The sequence below is a fragment of the Pezoporus flaviventris genome, unplaced genomic scaffold, assembly GCF_033815535.1.
Source record: "Pezoporus flaviventris isolate CSIRO_AGI_PZ_B2104156 unplaced genomic scaffold, CSIRO_AGI_Pfla_v1 ptg000056l, whole genome shotgun sequence".
NCBI lineage: Eukaryota > Metazoa > Chordata > Aves > Psittaciformes > Psittacidae > Pezoporus > Pezoporus flaviventris.
In genome coordinates, this window is record NW_026892604.1 from 668,468 (window position 1) to 689,913 (window position 21,446).

At 40.3% G+C, this 21,446-nt stretch overlaps 1 protein-coding gene across 1 annotated transcript; it reads right to left on the bottom strand.

Moving 5' to 3' along the window:
- Window positions 1-4,382: 4,382 nt before the first annotated feature.
- Window positions 4,383-20,762, bottom strand: SHCBP1 (SHC binding and spindle associated 1). The gene is made up of 13 exons (XM_061469313.1): window positions 20,599-20,762; window positions 18,565-18,735; window positions 17,900-18,015; window positions 17,093-17,301; window positions 15,993-16,085; window positions 13,360-13,593; window positions 13,095-13,263; window positions 11,767-11,887; window positions 8,079-8,210; window positions 7,092-7,210; window positions 6,267-6,353; window positions 5,798-5,939; window positions 4,383-5,094 (listed from the first exon to the last, which is right to left on the bottom strand). The coding sequence occupies exons 1-13, from the start codon at window positions 20,705-20,707 to the stop codon at window positions 4,736-4,738; spliced, it is 2,061 nt and encodes a 686-aa protein (XP_061325297.1). The 5' UTR covers window positions 20,708-20,762; the 3' UTR covers window positions 4,383-4,735.
- Window positions 20,763-21,446: the final 684 nt, after the last annotated feature.

Below are 21,446 nucleotides of genomic sequence, written 5' to 3' on the forward strand. Positions count from 1 at the left end.
TCCCAATAATATAGCAATATAGAGAAAGAAAATTCTATATAGCACTGGCAAAATAGTTATTGGTTTCTTCAAATTACTCCTAGTCAGTGAAGGAAGATCAAAGTTACGTTGCATTGAAATGTTGAAACTGATTTGTCATTAGGAGTAAAAATACAAGTAGTTCACATACCTAATGGGAAAAAAACAAAATCAATGTTCATCAGTGTGGGAGGGTTTTGGCAAATTGTTTATTGATTTGAAATAAATATGAAATAAAAATTGATTTGAAATAAATTTGAAATAAAAATCCAAAGAGATTAATTGACTGAATCACTTGACTACTATTCAGCAGACAGCAGGAGTAAGCCTGACGTGCACAGCCAAAGAGAAAAAATTATCATAACAGAATGTCATAACAGATACATATACATAAACAGATAGACTGAAATAACAACCTAAATCTGGTAATTCAGCTGCTCTCCCTGAATTTAATTATTCTAATTAAAATCATCAAGCATCTACTGTGAGATGATTACAGGCTTGCTTCTTCATATCCAAACGAAAACGCGAAGCTTCACAACTGGAAAACAATCTAGTGCTACAGGATGCAGCACCAAAAAAGAAATAAAAAGCATAACTGTCTTATGAACCCCCAAGAGCAGAGATGGATTACTGGAGTACAAGACAGCCACAGTGGAACGCTGGGTATGCGAGGCAGTCACATGCTTTACAAGATGTTTCTACTTAATCAGGTAGCACAAAGGAAGGACTTTGAAGACCAGGAAAGCAGTAAGATGCAAGACAAATGCCTTCACACCTCTTGTCATCCTGTTTTAAGGCCAAAAGATTCTTCCTTTTTATCCCCATATTTCAGTCAGTCTAAACAGAAAGATCTTATGTGCGTTAAAGAAAAAGACAAAAATAATCAGGAGTTCTGTCTGCCCCCAGCATCAAACATACAAAAAATTCACACATGAAGATGCATTGTCCCCCCTGTAGGATATCCACTTAGTACAAACTGTAGCAAAAAGTAATTGCAGATGGGTTCAAACCTAAAAAATGGGTTTGAAACATCCTGGAGAGAAAACAGAATTTAAATCTCATTTTTGAAAGTCTTTCTAGAAGTACTTGTCTCAAAATAACCAAGTCCAAAAATCCAGCAGCTTTTATGTAGAAGAATGTTAAACTGTAGGAGAAGGGGAGACGCTAGCATTGCAATAGCTTCACCCCATACAGTGAGAAAAAGCACGTCAAGCCTCCTTCTTATGTACATGCATTGCGCTTTCAAATACTAATTTCTACATTTCTATAATCTGCTCCCAGGCCCTAAGGACAGTAAGAATTATTATCTGCTCCTATTATGAAGTGTAGAAACCAAGAAAAACTGGAAGACATCTTTGAACAGAAGAGTAAAGCAACACCACTAAATCGTTATATCAGAGAGTAGAATAAAAAAGTATTTGCAGGCTGCAGAGGGTCTTACGGCACAGACAGCTTGACATGCAGTTACACCACATCCACCCTGACAGAGGCGTAGGGAGGAAACACTCAGGTATTGAAAATACCTTCCTAGAGTCATGAAACACCACTGATAGCTAAAATATCATTATGATACCAATATTCCAGTCACAATCTTACTTGTTTCAGAACCAAACAGGGCTGGAAAGCCTTAGAAGCACTGAGCATTAGGCCACCTCATTTCAGAGAAAGGTACACTGCCGGCCAGACATGAACTTTAACCTGCAGTGCTTTTCTTCCAAACTGCAGTAGCCCATCAGTGAATAACACTTCCTTTAAAAATAGCTGCATAGGGTGACTTTATGAGGACTAAGAATGTGCTAATGTGATAAATTACATATAATTAATTAATAACTTGTGACAAACATACTTCACACTTAAATAAGCTCACCACACCTGGGGAGAAGTGTTTAAACAAAAGGGCATGTTTTAAGCTTTCAAAGGAACTCTCTAAAAGACTCTTTGAGGACTCTCAAATAAAGTGATATTTCTGTTAGGCTTTCAAGGTTTAATTTTCAGCTGTGAGATTTAAGGTCTTACTCAAGTGGGTTGAGACTTCCCAGTTAATTACCAAATATTACACAAGTGCATCACACAGTGCAAGTGACTCAACCTGCAAACCATGACATGCTAGGGGACCTACTAGAGCAGCAATCACAGGAGTCAGTCAAGATCAACTATGAACAAGCATGACAAAAGCTGAAATTAGTCTCAACACTAATGTTCCTGAATGAGCCACAGGAATAAAAGCATTTGTAAAAAGGAGGGAAGGGTAACGACAGCTGCTAGATTTGGATGATCAATTCACTAAGTATGAAATCTGCCTGTGGGCATAAGGAGGAACTGAATCAAGGAGCTGTCTGAAAGTTACTCTCTGAGAAGTCCAACACCTCCAGCCTATTCCCCTGCACATGACGTCAAAACATGAATTCCTGAGTTGCATCAATATCTATTAATAAAGTGGCCTGTTACACAGTTCAATTACATGAGCACTGTCTTCCAAGGCATGTGTAGTATTACAAGTATTTGGGCAGTGATGTTAGGAGCTGCACCCAAGTGATATCTACTGGACACATATATTCATTTCTTTTTCCTCCATTTCCTCTCCTTTCTCATCATTCAGAGCTTAGTTCCTTGAGAAACAAGTCTCATCAAGAGTTTAAGCACAATTTTATATGCAGTTCCTGCACAAAGGAAATGACAGGAAGTTGTACTAGTAGCCTCATCTTTTCACATTCTACTCCTTGACCTATTGACAGCCTGCACAGTAGAATCACTGTTGGCATCTGGCACAGGAACAGGAAAATAATAATAAAAATGGTGGTAATGAAAGCATAAGAGCTACATTTTTATCGCTGTCTTCATAAATGTAAAGTTGAATTTTAAAACATTGAGATCAGAGGACATCAAGGGATAAACCAAGCCTAAAATGCAGTGCAAGGGAAAGAAATGCTACCTACACATCACAAAGGGCACTCATTCAGGAGAATTAGTTTTGAAAAGATGACAGAACAACAACATTTTTAGCCCCAGTTCTTTAATAAGGATTTCACTCAGGAAATAAAGGCAAAACATCAAAGCATAAAACATGGTAAGTGACTTGATGAACATCTTAAGATACTAAACTACTGCAGGCATTGGCATTTGACTTTCACTTGACTCAAGTATTTCTTCATACTCACTAAGTGGCAAACATTTATGGTTTTTACATGTTGAGATACTGCAATGGCATTTATGTTCATCAAAATACAAAGCTTAGTCCTGAAGTCAAGTTTCCCAAGGACAAATCCAGCAGCAGTGGACTGGGAAAGCTGCAATGAATTCTGTGCTTCACACAGTGGGAAAAAAAAAAAAAAGCCTGAGTTACTCCTTTCTCTTTTCCTATCAGCTGCTCACACTAAAACAAGGCATGTGCTGAAGAGAATTCTGATTGTTATCTCCATTTAAGAATTGCTAGAGTAAAGAATCTGGATCAGGCTCTTATCCACTTCCAGGCAATGCATTCCTTCCTTTCCAGTGAAAGCATAAAGCTGTTAAGCTGCTTTCACAAGTTATTCCAAAGCCAATGCGCTGGCAAGATGCTTTTCTCCCTCTTAACACTGTATCTGATAATTTTTCATAAGACATCCTGAAACTCTTGGGAGTTACCTATGACGTATGTTTTCCTACATACATTTTACACACCAGTTCAAACCCTGCCCTATAACTCTTGAGGACAGAAATGAACTTTTGAAGAAGGCATGTAAATTTGCAATTAAAACTCAGAGAGGCCCTGAAAAGGGAGAGCCCTCAGTCAGAGCCCTTCCAATTTTTCCCTCAAGTAAGAGCTAATAATGTGCAACAGCAACCCAGTGAAGTGCCTTTGTTTTACTGAATGTTCCACAGCTCTGGCATAGCAATGGAAAGTCACTTTAAAAATTTCCCATTCATTTCCAAAACCTCAGCTACCACAAGCTGCATATGGTTTTAAAAGTTTCAGAATGCAAAAGAACAGTATGTATACCACTAAGAGACATCCATTTTGATTTCTCCCTGTTCAGATTAATGGAGTTCCATTAGATGCTGTTTTTCCTAAGGAGAAGGTGCACAGGCATTGGTAGCTGTTGAAAGTAAACAACTGGGCACAGGAAGATAATGGAAGACTGAATGATGTTACCCTTCCAGATCCTAGTTTTTTCTAGGCAGCCCTTCAAGTATGAAGCTTGGCAGCCAACCATTACAGTCCTAAGGAAGACCATTTTACTAGCTTCTGTTCAGCGCAAAAAATTAAGGACTATGTCCATATATTACAGGAGTCAGCTGCAGACTAGTGATGCTTTAAAAAAAATGAAGACATGTCAATAATGCTGCACATCTGTTGTCCACTCTTCCATGATGAACCCTATCTATACCCTATCTATATTTTCTTTCTTTTCAGGTTTTGTTTGGGTTTTTGTTTTGTTTTTTTTTTTGTACAATGAGAAGTTAAATACACCAAAGAAATTAATCAGAGCCAGCAAAGCAGCAGCATCTGTAGATTAGCAGAATACATGCACAGTCTCCATGCTGGAGTTCTGTTTCCTACCATGTTACCCATACTTGCAGCAAGGAAGCAAAGTTCCCACATACTATACACATATACTATTAATAAATATTTGTGAGATTTTAGTTACATTATGGAAGGCTAATGGAACAGATTAACTCCTTCGAAAGCAGCAGTGAAAATAAGAGCTTATGCTAATCTCTTATTGCAATGCCATTAGGAGTTAGGACAGAAAAGAAAGGTACCAAAACTTCCTTTCCCATTCCATTTGAACTGATTGCCCACAATAGAAAAAAACATTTCCTGTGACATTAAGTTGTCATCAGCTTGTGTACTTCCCAGTTCACTCAGGCTTCTCTTCTCCAGCTGGCTCTTTGCAGAAGTAACCATGAGTTCATACGCAATTTTGTAATTGCTTTCAGTTTGTTCAGAAATGTAATTGCTTTCAGTTTGTTCAGAAATCTCCGCTTGCTCATAAAGCTCCAACTCATCAGTTAAACATTCAGCTGGTAGCTCTTGCCTGAAGCCCTCTGCACAGGCTGTCCCATTGCCTGACTGGATAGGCTGAGTATTCCCTAAGTCAGGAAACAATAAGAATGTCATCAGTCATGCAAAACTGCAAAATAATTTAAAACTCCTGGAATTAAGTTTTCTTCAGTCTTCACATTTTCACCTCATCCCACTCACTTTTTGGATAGCTAGTTAGTGACAGCCACCTATTCCAAATACAGTGTAAGATGCTTGAGGAAAAGGTTTCCTCTTGAGATGACATCACGTTGCCAAGTGATATAAGAAATATAAGAGTATGAAAAATACAGTGGCCACATTCTATTTCCTGCAGAAAAAAAAAAATAAAAAAACTGCGCTGGGAGCACAACTCAGCTCTAATGCATCAAAAAAAAAAAAAAGCAGAGAATTATCAGGAACCAGGAGGACTGTAAAAGAAGCCATTTCTGCTTGCTGGCTGCTCACACTCTGGTTTCCATATGACCTGAGGAGGTCCATCAGTCATACAGCTCTGCTTAGCAGGGAGCACAGATCAGGTACAAAAAGACTTTTCAGTGAAAGTGCACACAAGCCATGAAGTACAGACATTCAAAGTGCTCCTCTGCAGCAAGTTTATCCTTCAAGAAATTCCAGTGTTATGAACATTCATTTCAGCTAAATCAATGCAGATTTCATTAGACAATTTAAGACAATTATGAATTGGGCAATCAAAAAACCTGGGTATACTAGATTTACTAGCTTCAGGAGTTTCTTATAGGAAGAAAAAAATACCTTTTGTTCCCTCTGCTAAAGCATCCTTCACATCAGAGGGCACTGTTGGTCTAACCAGGACCACACCACATCCTTCATTATTATGGATCTTATTACTGATTATGGTTATCTTGGGGATGTCATGGTGTTCACCTAAGAAGTTCTATAGCAAAGAAATGGAAATCCAACATGTTATGTACAGCTAAAGGGATGCTAAATTTTCTAGTTTTAGGTAGAATAAGTTCTATGCATTGGCTAGAATTCTATTATTTGCCTATGCAGGTGATACTGTAAAAGGCATTTTCTTTCTGCAGATACGAAAGAAAATAAGTATACTGCTTTGGTGGACAAGTACCATTATCATGTGTGACATACAAAAGTTCTAACATAAGGCAGCAAGGTTATAAAGCCAGCCTAAACACAAATTATTTGTATTAACTTTAGCAGCTATAAGCTTTAGAAGAAGTAGTATATTCTGCCTTGAACTTACCTCTATGAGTATCCCCTCCTTGCAATGGTGTATGCCATTGCCCAACAGGGTGCACGTACTACCTGGATATATTGCCACACCAGCGCTCTACAAGATGAAATAGGTAGCAGTTTACGAGTAGTTCAGACATTTCCAATCTAACTAGAGAGTTCCATTGCAGATCTTTTTGTTCATCTAGCGATTTGTGCAATGCAAGATTGTGTTACCACTCCAGCTTCACAGCTTTGCTAACCACTTAAGCAGCCTACTCAAGTCTGAGGCCTCATGCATAACTTTATAGCTACCAGTCCATAAAAGCTCTGGTAAAGAGTAACTGCATAGCTGTGCATTACACTCATGTTCTTCACTTATGCACCTCAACACTCAAAGCCCCATTGTTCTTTGAAATGTCCTAATCAGAGTTCACATCTCTTCTCTACCATCCCTCTGTAAGAATCAATGGACAAGGTTTCCAAAAAGGGCATTTCATTTGCAGAACAAATGAAAGGTTTAATGAGAAAATTTGTGGGCAGAGAAAACAGAAGATCACTTCATTCAGTGACATGAATCAGTTCAGCAATGCAGCAATGATTATGTCACAGATATACTGTTATTACATAATTTTCATATCACACGCAAATCAGCATGAGACACTTCACTACATACTCTTGGAGGCTACAAGATCCCTGGACCAATCTCCTTAAACTCAGTAATGTGCAGCTGTCCCAGATGAGTTCGTAAAGGTTCTCTCAGGAGCAACAAAAGTTGCCCCGCTATAGACAATTATTTCCAAGCAGAAACCTTTATTTTAATTTGGGAAACCAGTCACAGTTAAGAATTTTGTACCTTGGCACCATACAGATCTGAGTTTTTCATTAACAGCTCAGCTGAAGTTCTTACTGTTACACCTGCAGTTTCACATTGTAACACACAATTCTCCACAGTTGTTTTCCCATGACGGACATCTGCATACACAAAAAAGAAATATTGTTAAATTAATCAATTATGCAAAAGCAAACCCTTCCTACACATAGATGGGCTTGTAGCATTTCTGCAGTGTGATAAAATTACTGTTTTAATCTTACCCACTTCAGGTCCACATGCATCATGTGAGCTCATGCTATTTTTTTAGTATAAGCCAGAGCCCTGTTGCAAGGGAGTAGGAGTCAAGAATTTCTTACGGGTTCTTTGGCTTTTTTTTTGTTGTTGAAAAGTGGCAGCAACTGTTCTTTTCTGATTCAATAAGATACTGAATACATGTATACAGGTGACAAAAAAAAGACATTTTAACACCTTTAAACCCAAATGTCTGGAGGCAAAATTTTAATTGGCACCGTCTGCAAAGAGAGAAGGATCATGGCCAATAAATTAATTGGATACAATTTAGGATTATTCAAGCCTCAGTTTGACTGTGCTGTTAGCAAAGTTCTACACTACTTCTACAGCATATGCCATTCCTCAATGGAGAGGTTTCTTCTGTGGAAGGAGAAATTATTTCCTCTTCCAGGTTGCCTGACAGAGGCTGTACAGCAGTCAGAGCCAGGCAGCCTTACCAGCAGAAAAATTATGCAGTCAAATGATCTTATACAAGTATAAAAATAAAACACAAGAACCCCAATAGCTTAAAAATGCAAAAAGTAATGTTGTTTTGAACTCCACATTATGAGCAAGTTAAAAAAAAAAAAGGGGGGGAAGTCTGCATGTTTATACTTGTAGTGCTCCACTCTACGGTATTTTGTTAAAACTAGTAAATTCCAACACTGTGTCCCAGCTTTAATTCTATGAGCAAATTATGAAAGAGTCACACAGAGATCAAGGTACTTTTACACTTACTTAAAATCGCCTCCACAGCATCATGCTGCACTAACTTCAAACTGGAGATCCTTATATTGTTTCCTGTACAGTCAACAAAATTGTCTCCTTTCCCTCGTTTTTCTATCACAATATCATCTGGCAGGCCATAGCCTTGAAGCAGAGGTGAAAGACAGAAGTTTGATGAATAATTGGTAATAGTCAGGGGCTAAATTACAGACATTTAAATATGGAGGTTATGGTGCTGAGGTCTAGTATCTTGAATATGATTTTCCACCCAGTGGCCAGGCTATACCATACATCCCCTCTGAACCAAGGTACAGGTACTCAGAACTCTAGAGTTACCTTACTTGAATGACAAGCTATAAAACGTAAAGTTATTTTAGACAGTTGAACAAAAGGGTAAGTGAGCTCAAATTTGCCAAGGTCAAAGTTCTCACTCCCCAGATTTACAGCTGAACAGGGCGATACAGTAGCCAAGGACACTGATGCCTGCAGTCCACTTGCAAAGTGCAGAGCTTCAGAAGAGCAAGCAGAGGTTCCAAAGAGCAAGGGGGTATAAAAGCAGTCACCACCATGACACAACGGAGGCAAGTGCAAAGGACTTGATATTGCTAGTAAGCTTCACTGAACATCCATATTTAAGTGAAACTTGGGTCAAAATTTAATGTTCCTGTGTTAATGGGCTTCCAGATTAATTCAGATCAGAAAAGAAACCTTCAAACATATGCCAGCATTGATTTACAAAACCATCCATAGTTGTCAGCATTCAACCACTTACAGGGAAATTTAGAGCATGTAGGGCTCTTATAGCTTGTCACTGACAAGAATCATGATAGGGAAAGCAATAATGCAGTATTTATTAAAGCAGCATGAGTCCTGTCATTTTCTGAGAGCACACACAAACTCAGATAAGAAGTGCCTGAGCAGGATGCTAGCTTTTAACAAGTACATAAATAAATACTGTAATGTGCAAGTAAAAAGCTTCAAAAGCAAAGCCTTTGAACAAGAGTTGGCAGAAAGTTTTAAACACAGCAGACTTAATGCAAATATGAGTGACTGACATACACTGTACTACTAAGAAATCTTTTCCTACTGCTACTGATTTATGGTCACCCCTGGGGATGTGGCATGGGGCAGTCTACTTCCAGTGCATAAAGAGAGAACACTACAGGACAGCAAATGGCACATATAGTTTAACTTCACACAGAAGGAAGTTATTATCCAGGGAAACAGTTTTGGGAATAATTGTCCTACAGACTACTTGCAGTTTTTCCTAATGTCATGGTTTAAGCCCAGCTGGTAACTCAAAACCATGCAACTGCTAGCTCACTCCCACTCCTTCTATCCCCACCCCTGCTGCCAGGGGAATGGGGAGGGGAATCAAAAGAATGCAGGTCCCATGGGTTGAGGTAAGAACAGTCTGGTAACTAAGGTATAACGCAAACCACTACTACTACTGCTAATAAGGGAAATGACAAGGGGAAAGAACATAAAACTAAGAGGGAAAAGGAAAAAAAAACTAAACAAAAAACAAAACACACACACAAAAAAAACCAAACAAACAAACAATAAACACAAGTGATGCACAAACAATTGCTCACCACTCACCAACTGATACCCAGCCCTACCCGAGCAGTGACCGAGCCCTCCCGGGTAAGTGCCCCCAGTTCATAAACTGGGCATGAGGTGCTGTGGTATGGAATACCTCTTTGGCTACTTTGGGTCAGGTGTCCTGTCTCTGCTTCCTCCCAGCTTCTTGTGCCCCTCCTCACTGGCAGAGCATGAGACTGGAAAGTCCTTGACTGGGGTAAGCATTACTTACCAACAACTAAAAACATCCATGTGTTATCAGCAATGTTTTCATACTGAAAGTAAAAACCACAGCACTGCACCAGCTACTAAGGAGAAAAATAACTGTTACAGCTGAACCCAGGACACCTGGCCAAGTTTTGGCTTGCTTTACACTTCACCTTTGAAGTGGCAGCTCTGGTAGTAAAAAGGAAACTGTGAGAAGATAAGGCATAGAGGAGGAAAGAGTCACCTGCTGTCAGTGGTGCTCAATACACAAGGTGGTCATGGCTGCGTCCTGTAAGCTCAGTGACTGCCCATGGGCTAACAGCAGTAATCATCCAGTAACACTGACCACAAGTGTTAGATGGGCTGACACTGCAGGTTCCCATCCAGCTTGAACAACTACTATACAAGCAGAAGGAAAGCCCTTAGGTGCCTTTGCTACACATTTTTGTCAAGTGTTAAAGTTAACTTTACTGTGATTTCCTGCAGTTGCTACTGCTTTTACCTTTCAACCTTAGGACTGACTTGCACAGTAGCTGGGAAAAAAAAAAGCTCCACTAAACAAAGGGACATTTTATCTTTGATGGGTCACTCTTTCATCCCCAGAAAGCCACCCAAATGGCCAGCTGCTCAGATTAGTGTCAGCAGCATTATTCTTCATGCTCCTACTTCAAACAGTTTTGGCTGCTCCTATTGCTATCAAAACTTCTCTAACACAAGTCCATGTAAGACTAAATACCCTGGCAAGTACCCATTATTCAGAGTGATTCATACTAAAGATACATATGCATATGCCTTCCTCCTTAAAACAGAGCAGCATATTCTTTAATAGGGGTGCTATTCCATCATTTGTATTACTGCTTTCTCAAAGCTACCACCCCACAATTTTAGAACAATGTCAGTCTTGCAGATAAATAAAGCACTTTAGTGCAAACCTGTATCCTACAGGTGCATTGGCTATCACCATGCATATCTGTATAAATCAAACATACACAAGAGGACAAGAAAGAAAATGACACCAATAAAATAAGGAGGGCAAGAAAAATCAAATCCAGAACAGCAGGAAATTAAACTCCCAGCCTTCTCATTAAGAGCTTTTGACAAAACAAAAATGCAGTTAAGTATCTGAACAGCTGCACAAGCCCCAGTGATACACTGCAGATTGTGCATGCCTTAAGCAGAGGAATTATACTGAGAAATCAGGAACTTTGAGGAAGGGATGCAACTTATCCTACACAAAAGTATTTAAACCAAGTATTTTGCAAGAAAAATGTGATCACATATGCTGTGTCTGTTTGAACAGCAAAAATAAATCCACAGCTCCCTCTTCTACCCATGTGCTTCACATAATGTATATTCAATGTATATTCAGCCCCCCCCCCCGCTGACAGGCAGTAAGTGCCATAAATAGCACTTGGCTCTTGCCCTCTGTATTCACCAGTACTATACTGTCAGGGAGTCTCAGACTTCACCTCTGAAGCACATTAAGACATGAAACGAAGTACTTTTAAGTTACTGGTTCTAAAATCTGAAGCCCTTCAGAATGACTTTTCTGCTTCTGAAATTAAAAAACATCAAATCCCCTGTGTTTCTTTGAATCTTCTGTATTATATATATAAACAGGATTTATCCAGACAAATGGTTAGCAGGAAATTATTAATTTGCTATTAATCAGCAAAATTTGCAGTTTATTTGCAGAAGTAACTACAGCTAATGAAACAGCTTACCCCATCCTGCATTAGACATGGTTCTACAGACAGAAATAGGAACACTTTGAAGAAAAGAAGAAAAAACAAAACAAACAAACAAACAAAAAATGCTCCCACCAGTCTCCACAGAAAGTAAATCTTTCTGCAAAGCTTGTTCAAGACATTGTTTACTTTAAGGATCTTTATGCTATCAAACTTTCTACCTTCTAGTTCAACTGAATCAGCAATGCAGAACATGTCATCTACAATATAATGACCAGGACAGATGATGACTCTGTCTCCTTCATAACAGGCATTTACAGCTGCCAGTGGATCATTGTGAAACTGTGAAAGACAGAAAACATAATCAGCTCCTGAAAATGCTATAAAAATGGATGCATTTTTACCCTTAAAAAGCTTGCTTTTCAATTAAAAGTTGCTGCCTTTGCTTAAAAGAAATCCCTTTTAATGCATCAATAATACAGAATTTCTACTTTGTCCAGAACGTGATATTATTCTTAAATTCAAAAACAGGCTTAAAACATTCCTTCAATATTTGTGTCATGTCCATTACCCCATAAGAAAACTGGGACAAAGACACAGATTGAAGAACATATGCATCAGAAAGCAAACCTCAATATGGCCTTGGTTTGAAGCCAGCTTTTGAACAGACAACAGAATGTAAAGAAAACTCAGCCACTAGATTTGAACTGGTTTGAACAACTGACATAACCCTTTACTCCTGCTGCAAGTCACCCCACAATAGAGTTTAGATATTACAGTAGTAAATATGGGGTCTAGATAGACCTTTTTCTTGCCCAAAGAGGGCAGGCTGATACCCTTCACAAATATTATTGGGGATTCTGTACTGAAGGATTACAAACAGTGCAGAGAAACTGCACATTTATTGCTTCCCAGCAAATTCCAGGGTAAGCTTAAGAAAAGCACTTTCAATTGTCAAGTCAGAAAATCTGATTTATAGCCCAAAAATTAATCTAGGACCTTCCCTGTGGCTCCATTGCAGCCACCAGGTCATGAACTTGATCAGAATACAGCAAGCAATTTCATTTGTGCCCAAGGAATCCAAACTGTTAACCAGTAAAGTGGTAAGTCCTGTCTGAATTCACTAGAACTAGACTGCTCCAAAATAAATGTATCTCCTACTCAGAAATAAAACAAGAGAAAGACATTTCTTCCTTGAAATTCTAGGTCATTATCAGCAACATCAAAAGAAACCAGCATATCAGAATTATATATAAGTATTATACCTTACCATGTTTCATTGTAGAATTATTACAGGTTTATCTCATTTCATACACAGAGGAAGGAAATTGCTTGTATAGAGTACACAGCAGACAGATGAATTAAAAGAAATTATTTGTATCATCCAGTCTTACCACTTACAGTTAAAATTATACCGCTTTTTTTGAACTGACAAAAAACAACACTACAAATGTAGTATCTTGCACATGATAAATTAACTTACCCTTCCCTATTGTTTCTCAAGCAGAAAGAAAACCTGTTAGTAGTCAGACAAGTCCTGCTGCTGTACCTGTATTTCTTGTTCTTCGCCACAAGATTCAGGGCAAAGTTTGTCCCTTATCAATGACTGCAGCGTACTTGCCACCATGGTTGAAGACACAATGTGAGTGATCTTGGCACCCGTTGGTCTCAATCCTTTAGCTTGGAGACTGCTGTATTTTTGGTAACCACACACATACCTAAAACAAGAGCAGCAAACCATCATTGTTTTATTAAAGACTGTCCATGTATAGTTTCCCGTATGGCCCTCCTCCTTGCATAAACCCACCAAATACCTGAGCAGAGGATTCTCAATTAGTTTTAGCTTTCGTTTTAAGTGCTCTATTTTCTCATGCAATTTTAGTCCTTCCACCATGGAGACATTTTCTACTTCCGAGTCTAAATCACTGCTTGATAGGCAGCTCCTCACATCTGAAAACTTGCTGTAAAGCTCTTCACATTGAGACAAGTAGTTCTGGTAATTGGCCACAAGCCCAGAAGGCACACGGTGTTCAAGAATGTCATAATGCCTGCAGTTCAGAGCAAGGGGTCAATTATTTCACATTAACAATTTTTAAACACAGAATATGAGAACAATTTTTAAACACATTAAGTACATCAGTACTTCAGTCTAGATTCTGTGCAGTCTACGTCAACACTGCTAAAGTTTCTGAAAGCACAAAACCAAAAATATGAACAGACACAAATAAATTACTTCCTAAAGAGTTGGCCATCCACCTTGGAAGATTATATACAAGTATCAGAAAATCACGGTAAAACAAAGGCATAAGCACAGCTCTAAAAAATGGTAAGTACTTGTAATTATATATAAAAAATAGTCTTTTAAGCATTTAATAGAAAAACTGAAAAAATCATGTTTGAAGTCAAAGAAAAATCCTATAATGTACAGTCTCTATTAGCAGACATCTAAACTACCTGAACAAAACTGCAGAATGAGAATAAGAAAGGTTTTATCGGCACCAGATGAAGATGGGAAGGCACTGCATAGCAAAATCTGCACCATCTCAAGAGTAACCTCTACAAATGAAATCGCAAGCCAGAAAATGCCAGCCCATAGTTGCATTGCCAAGGTCAAAAGATGAGGACATCTGCTAGCTAGACAGTGCCAAGAGCTTCAGGGCCAATCATGTAGGACCAAAAAAGCTGGACATCAATTAATGACACAAATAAAACAAGATTTAATTATCTCGCACCATTTTTGTAGGAAACCAACTGAACACAGTATACAGAACTCTATTTGAGAGGCTGTGTGAAATAAGGGCAAAGATGTTCCCTCGACTTTCAGAGATTCTTTAAAGGGTGCACTTAAAACATGCTCCAAAGAGCAAGAAAATTTGTAGTCACAGCAGTCAGTATCTATACAGGGTGAACAAAAACACAGAGCCTCACAAAATTTTGGCAATAGGGTTATTAAAAACAGAGTAAGTCAATGCAGCATGATTAACAGCAGATGATTTTATAGTAATATAGAAATATAAAACATCTGAAGGAAACAATTTTGTACACAATTCGTTTTACATTTTAGACCATGCACTATGAAAGTGCATAAAATTATCTTGATTTTTCAAGCTTTAGTTATACAGTTCACGCAGCTTTACTTAACTAATGTGCAATGTAAAGCTACTGTCTGTTCTCATTAAAACAGCGCACACCAGACACCCAAAAAGTTTAAAGCATACTGTGTTTCCATGCACTGAATATGGTTCCTATTATTCCTGAGCTGAAGCATCAGAGAATAAGAAAGTATAACATTCACTTTTCTACTTGAAGACATTTTTTTAAACATTTTGGATTCTTGCTAAAACGGCTGTAAGGCCACACAGTCTTAAAAAAAAAAAATAAAACATTATCCCATGGCATATCATTCTATTCTAGTTTCATGACATGGCAGATCTCCATGAGGCTGGAAAAACTCAACAGCAGAACTGCCACTTGCTGGAGAGAACTGGTATAAACACTTCAGAAACATGTATAGTTTCCATATATAACAGTTCCTCCTCGTTTGCATGATCTCAGAAAAATACAGGCACATCCCAGTCCTGTTTGAAAGAGTCACATTGTGTCCTGTCTTAAAGAGAGGCCTCCAGCCACCTTTCTAATGTGAAGAATTGCACTCCTTTTCTTTGTGAAGTACATGCTATATGCTATATTCTAAATAGCATTTCAGGGTAGGTTGCAAATGTTCACTGATTTAGTTCCCCCGCATCATAGTGGTATCAAACATGTATCTGAATGACACACAAACTGCCAGATACTCACGGTGCTAAGTTATGATAAGAAAAGGAAGAGTAACTCATGAAAGAAAGATACAGCATCAAATCTCAGGAGAAAACCCACATTAAAAATCACTTACAATTATTCTTTCCAGGTATATTTTATGCTTTGGTTATTTGGTACCCTCAAAACTATAAACAGATCATGTCTTTACGCACTGCTTCAGTTCCGCGTGACAGGACAGCATTTAAAACCCACCTACAGAAAACCTAATGCTGACTAATCCCACTAGGGAAAACAATGCACGCATTCCTCCTTCAGCATAACCAATTCACAATTTTTGTTTACATTCAATTCCATTCCAGTTCTTTCTCTACACCCAGAGGCATCACAGCATCCTCTGCTAGTATTACAGTTCACATCCACATGAAGGAGGCTATAGCTGGGTCTGGAGTACCATCTGATGGAAGGTCAAAGATGACAGGGAAAAACAGAGGGTTCAGAAATCAAGTGGCAGTCTCAGCTGCACCCTTTTTCCATGAAAGGTTTTGACTGTCAGAAGTGAATGCTGCTAGAATAAATTTGCTCAAATTTACCAGTAAGAAAGGCTTTTAAAAAATCTAGCTGTGTCACTATTACTACACAACCCTTCCCTGTGGTTCTATCCAAATAATATCAAAGGTTTTGCACTTACAATTTCAGTCGAGGCTCAACACATCGCACAAAGTAATCAAAATCATCATCCTCCTCCTCATCCCAGGACCTCCAGATGCACTGGTAGAAGAACCTTTTGAAGCAAAGTAGGCATTTAACCACACAATGGAGATCACGTTTACCTGAGCAGGGAGAACAGCACTGAAAATGCAAATGTAACCAGTTTGAGATTTCATCTCAAAGCATCACCTCGCTCAAGTTCCATGTTACTATAAAATATTTAACGCACACAGTTCTCTGTTGTCTACCTGCATAAAGAGTTTTATTTTGTCCATTAGAGCTGAAAATCCCTAAAAAGCCCAAGTTCCAATTTCATCAAGACAGTGAACAACTAAAAGCTGGATTTGGAAGTTGTTTGGTTTTGGGCAGGCATCCTTCAGCTAAACTTTCTTTTTGGCAATGAGCTTGTCACCTCCATCATTCAAGCTTAGATCTCTAATACGGAGTACCTCTCAGCAGAATGTGTCTGTTCTCCCCTTTTTCACTCACCACTTCTGAAATGGCCCATTTTCTAGACAGGAAGGTCATTCCCCCTATTTGAGCTGTTTCATCCATCTACTGCCTATTTGTACACAGTATTTAGTTTATGAAAGCAAGTGAGATGGAAAAGACACAGAGGTGATAAAGGAAAAGAAAATAGAAGACATGAACACTTGAAAAATAAAGAGAAAATTCAGGGGAGGAGGCAAAAAAGCAAAAAAAGAGAAAGAATAGAACAGAAAAATGTTATGGAAAAGAAAGAAACGCTGCATTAGAGCCAGCAAGGTGATACAGCCCAAGGAAATCTGGCTGAAGGGAAGGAAAACACAAATTATTTTCTTCCAAGCTTTTGACACAGCAAGCAGACTGACAGTAAGCTGCAGCCAAACATACCTGGTTATTGTGCAATTACCTGCAGCTGCAGAGGACGCCATAGATTTTTCTTTATGAACAGTCTTCGCACAATACCAGTCACCAGTTTTTGGAAAGCTTAGCTTGTGGAGCTGCCAGCATGACCACAAGAACTCAGGGCACCACCCACAGGATACTATCAGAGTGTCATTGCTCAAGACAAAAATTAAACTTCGGGCATTTTCCTACCTGACATGCTCTACAGCTAGTGCTGTGTTGTCCAACTCTCCTGACTCATCATACACAACCCACAGCTCCTGCAGTAGTATCTTTCGCTCCTTCAGCTCCAAGAGCTCCTGCACACACTCCAAGGTAAAGGTGCTGTCCCGCGACTCACACAGGAAAGGCTCACCGAGTTGCACAACTGCTTTCAGAGCTGAATACTCCACATCAACAACCTGTTAGAACAAATAGTTCTTAAGATTCCTCAGAACCTTAGATACAGCTGAGGAGGCTAACATGCCATGCATATGCCAGCAGCCTGTACTCATCAAAAATGTAATGGAAATGCCAGTTTGAACATCGAAGGTTTGAAAAAAGATGTATGATTTGGACACTGAGATACCTAGAAAAGAAATACCCAAAGCCAGCAATCCTCAGTGGGTCTGTGACAGGAGCACAATGTGGAAAAACAATTGTCAGTACCAAGGTGGGCTAAAATGAAGAATTTTATTGATTAAAAAAAAAAAAAAAAAAAAAACAAACTGAGAAATTATCAGAGGCTGGTATCTGAAAAGATTACATTACACCAGCCAGCTCTGGCCAAGTATTTATTCCCTCTGTGCCCAGAGTTCTACCTCACAGCTCGCTCTCACTGATTTGGTGTTCCCCTTCCAGTTTCAAACAAGGACCCTTAAAAAAATCCCCATTGCTCTAGCCATCACTAGCAATTAGATATGAAAACATTACTATTTTCTATCAGCTCCTAAACTTATAACTGATCTGTCTGTTAGAGGTAAATCATGTTAGTTGGAGACTAAATGCCTGAGCATTTACCTCAACAAGGACCTCAAACACATTAGTGCGCCAGACTGCCTGCCATCCAGATGGTTCAAGGACCTTCGCCAGGTACTCAGCTGTGAATTCTTTCACTTCAGAAACTTTGCAGTCAGCTAAAGAAATTGAAGACAGCAATTTATGTAAAGAAAGTCATTCAGCTCACCAGAAAATGAAAGTCAACACGGTTGAAGTCTTTCACATCTGAAGTTTGAATTCATTCTGTTTTGTTCATGATAACCAGCAGCATTTTTGCTGTGTGTCTCTCTCAGAAAGCTGGAGAGACATCTGTTTTGTGCTTCTCTAGAGAAAGAGATACAGTACGCAAACTTCCAGGTACTGAAAGTTTCAGTGCCAGTGGTATTAAACAGCTAGCCTGTGCCTTACTACAAACAAAAAAAGTACTAGTAAGATCAGTTAAAACAAGGCACAGAATCCAATATTAGCACCTCTGCCTTTCAGAGTTTATTTACTTATACTGAAACCATTGCCTCCTGATCCACAAGCAATAGCAGCATAAGTGATCACAGCACACTACATCTTTGCTAAGCCCAGTTAAGATCACCTTATAGTTTAATACAGAATCAACTCCACTTAAACTGGATTATTTAATAAGTCACTACAAGAAACCTGACTGCTTATTCCCTTTCTAAGAAATTACTTACCCAAGATATAATCCTGGTAAGCTTTAAATCGCTCATAAAACAAAAGATGACTGGTGTGAAAAACATCCGGAAAAAGCACATTCCCATTTGGCGCAGTCCTTCCTAAAACAGTCCCTGGTTTATCGCTGCTGCCATAATCGCTGCTGGAATCATCATCTTCCTGGAGCAGATCTGGGAAGAGGAATGGGAACAAAGCAAAGCCCACATACTGTCAGTTCAATGCAATCATCAGTCACTCTATTCCAATAGAACAGATCACTCTATTCCAATAGAATTCCTTTTCAGCTCAAGATCTATGACGAACCTGCTTTCTACAACATGTTTTAAATTATCCTTAGTGAAGAGACTGCCTTATTTAGTTACTTGTTCTCTTCTTCAGGATGGTTACCCCGTATGAGAAGACGATTTCCTTTTTGCTGCCACATGGCTGAGCTGCAGCTACATGCTAGCTTACTTGGTGACATCCAAAACAATGCACAGGATTATTGTGAGCAAACAGCAAAACATACACAAGATGCACAAGAAAACAGTAGATACAAGTCTCAGCTAAAGATGTGTCTTCACAGCTCCCTGTAAGTCTTTTCCTGTTCTTCAGTTCAGGCATTGATTTTGCATTTTAATAAACTAACATAGAAATTCAGTCAGAACGGGGAGTGTTGTAATTTTTAGCCCACTTAAATGGATACTGGCTGAATCTGTTCTTTGAAGGTTACTAGGCAATGATAGCAGTTCTCCAGGAAGTGTCTCCACTTGTGTTCCAATTACAAACTCAGTCATGGTCATCCCTAAGTTCAGAAAACAGCATGGAAATGACTGAGTAAACCAACAGCGATGATGATGTGTTTTTTTCCTTTTCATTAATGCAACAGCTCAAGACGCCCTCTTTGCCCATACCTTGATACTTTAACAATTCCTAGACTTCTGCATTTTTATTAACTACAGTCTGTCCTTCACCACATATCTAGATGTAGATATGTAAAAGAAAAAAAAAAATCACATTGTTTTTAACTCATCCCTTACATTTCAGGATGTGTTATGAAAGCTAGCAGTTTTGACCTCAAATTTTTAAAAATTTTACACATTTGGGGCAAAACTCAATCAGCAAAACCTAATCAGAACCAGTGCATGAGCCAGTTACAAGTATTTAGGCAATGTAAATTTTCTTTGTAGCAGAAACACATAAATAAAGGAAAAGCTGATTTTAATCAAGTACGATTTATGAAATATTTTAAGTGCTTATTGTAAAACTGTAGCTATGCTACACATATGCTGTAAATAAGTTTTTTTTTCCTACACACCCATAATCAAATACAGGAACTACAATAGCCATGCCCTGTACTAGAGCACAGCATACACTCCGGAACAAGCCATTTAATTCAGCTTGCACTTTGTTTACAAATAGCAAGCCTATAACTTCGCATCAATAATGACCTGGCACTGAGCAATGATATTCCCTAGATACTAAAACCATCGGTATTCCCATGCTGTGCTATTAAGGCAGAGGGCAGGGGTCTCTCCCAGGAAAGCGTTTTTCCTGTCAGCGTTTCAAACGCACAGATGTTCCTGGACGCCGACCAAGTGTCTCTGGTTTGTACCGGAGACACCCGCCCCAAGTTCACAACAGAAAGAAGATCGCTGTGTTTATGTCCGCAGACACCGGGTGTTCCCCCACAGGGCACGGCTCCCAGCGCGGTCCCCGCCCCACGCACCAGCGGCCTCACGCCGAGAAGCGGCGAGCCGCTGCCTGATTCGGCCCAGGGCACCGCTGCCTCCTCCCGCTCGGGGGGTACTGGGCACAGGAAGCACCACAGCAGCGGCTGGGGCACGCCAAACCCCTCCGCGGCCTGCTCTGGCTCCACAGCCCCCCGGCTCCGCGGCCGCCTCACGCTCCGGCGCCGACCCCACTGCAGCCGCAGAGCCGCCCTGGGCAAACGGCCCGACCCTGCCCGCGGCTCAGCGATCCCTTCCCGACCGGCGCCAGAACCGCGGCCCGCAGGCTGCAGGCGGCCCCACGCGGGACGGGCAGGCCCCCACCTGGCTTCGCCTCCCCGGCGCGCTCCTGCCGGGCAGCGCTGCCCGCGGCACCGTCCCGGCCCTCCCGCTGCGGCCCCGCAGCGCTCCCCGCCGGCCCCTGCTCCGCCATGCTGCGCGCGCGGCTGCTCCCGCCGGGATTTCAAACTGTTCCACCACCTCACCCTCCGCAACGTCACCGGCAGCGGCTGTTCTGATTGGCTAGCGACAGCACCGTGCGAGCCCGGCCGCAGCGGGAGGGCGGGGCCACGCTGTTGAACATCCAATAAGGGCCATCCTGCCCCAACCCCGCGTTCACCGCGCGGGTCGCTCGCGCAAGTGCCGGAAGCCTGTCTTGGCTGCGGCCCTCTTGGCTCTGACCAGCTCCCATGCACAAGGCACGTGAGCTGTTTCAACGCGCAGGGGTCTCCCGGCTGCATTTCTCAGTCCTTCGGTTTCTCTTCCCGTCCTCCCAGCGCCAGCATCTCCCGTTTCTGCACTGACACCTCACAACCAGTCTCGCAACCCAGCGCTTCTCTTCCCTCTGCTGTTCGCGTTTTGAGTTGTGAATACAAGTGCCTAAGACTGAAGTCATAACGATGTGAGCAAGGTTGAGCAGCTGAAGAGGTTCATATTTAATATAGTTAAACCTAGTAGATCTTTAGCAAAGAAAAGGTGACTGCAGGATGGGAGGGAAGTAAAGAAAGGAAAATCCAAGCCGCTCCAGGGAGCATTCAATGCCCACGGAGTCATTGTCGTGAAGCATTCATTTCTCCTCCAAATAATAGCTAATTTTAATCGGCTTTTGGAACAATTGCTTTAGAACATAAACGGCCACGAGAGGGCTGCCTCAGGTTTAAAGAGCTCCCAGC

Excerpts from the sequence above, each read along its gene's own strand:
- SHCBP1 (XM_061469313.1), bottom strand. The coding sequence starts at position 20,707 with ATGGCGGAGCAGGGGCCGGCGGGGAGCGCTGCGGGGCCGCAGCGGGAG. Across the intron at positions 18,016-18,564 it reads TTACCAGGATTATATCTTGG|CTGACTGCAAAGTTTCTGAA; the intron begins GTAAGTAATTTC and ends CAATTTCTTTAG. Across the intron at positions 17,302-17,899 it reads TGTTTGAGGTCCTTGTTGAG|GTTGTTGATGTGGAGTATTC; the intron begins GTAAATGCTCAG and ends TTGTTCTAACAG.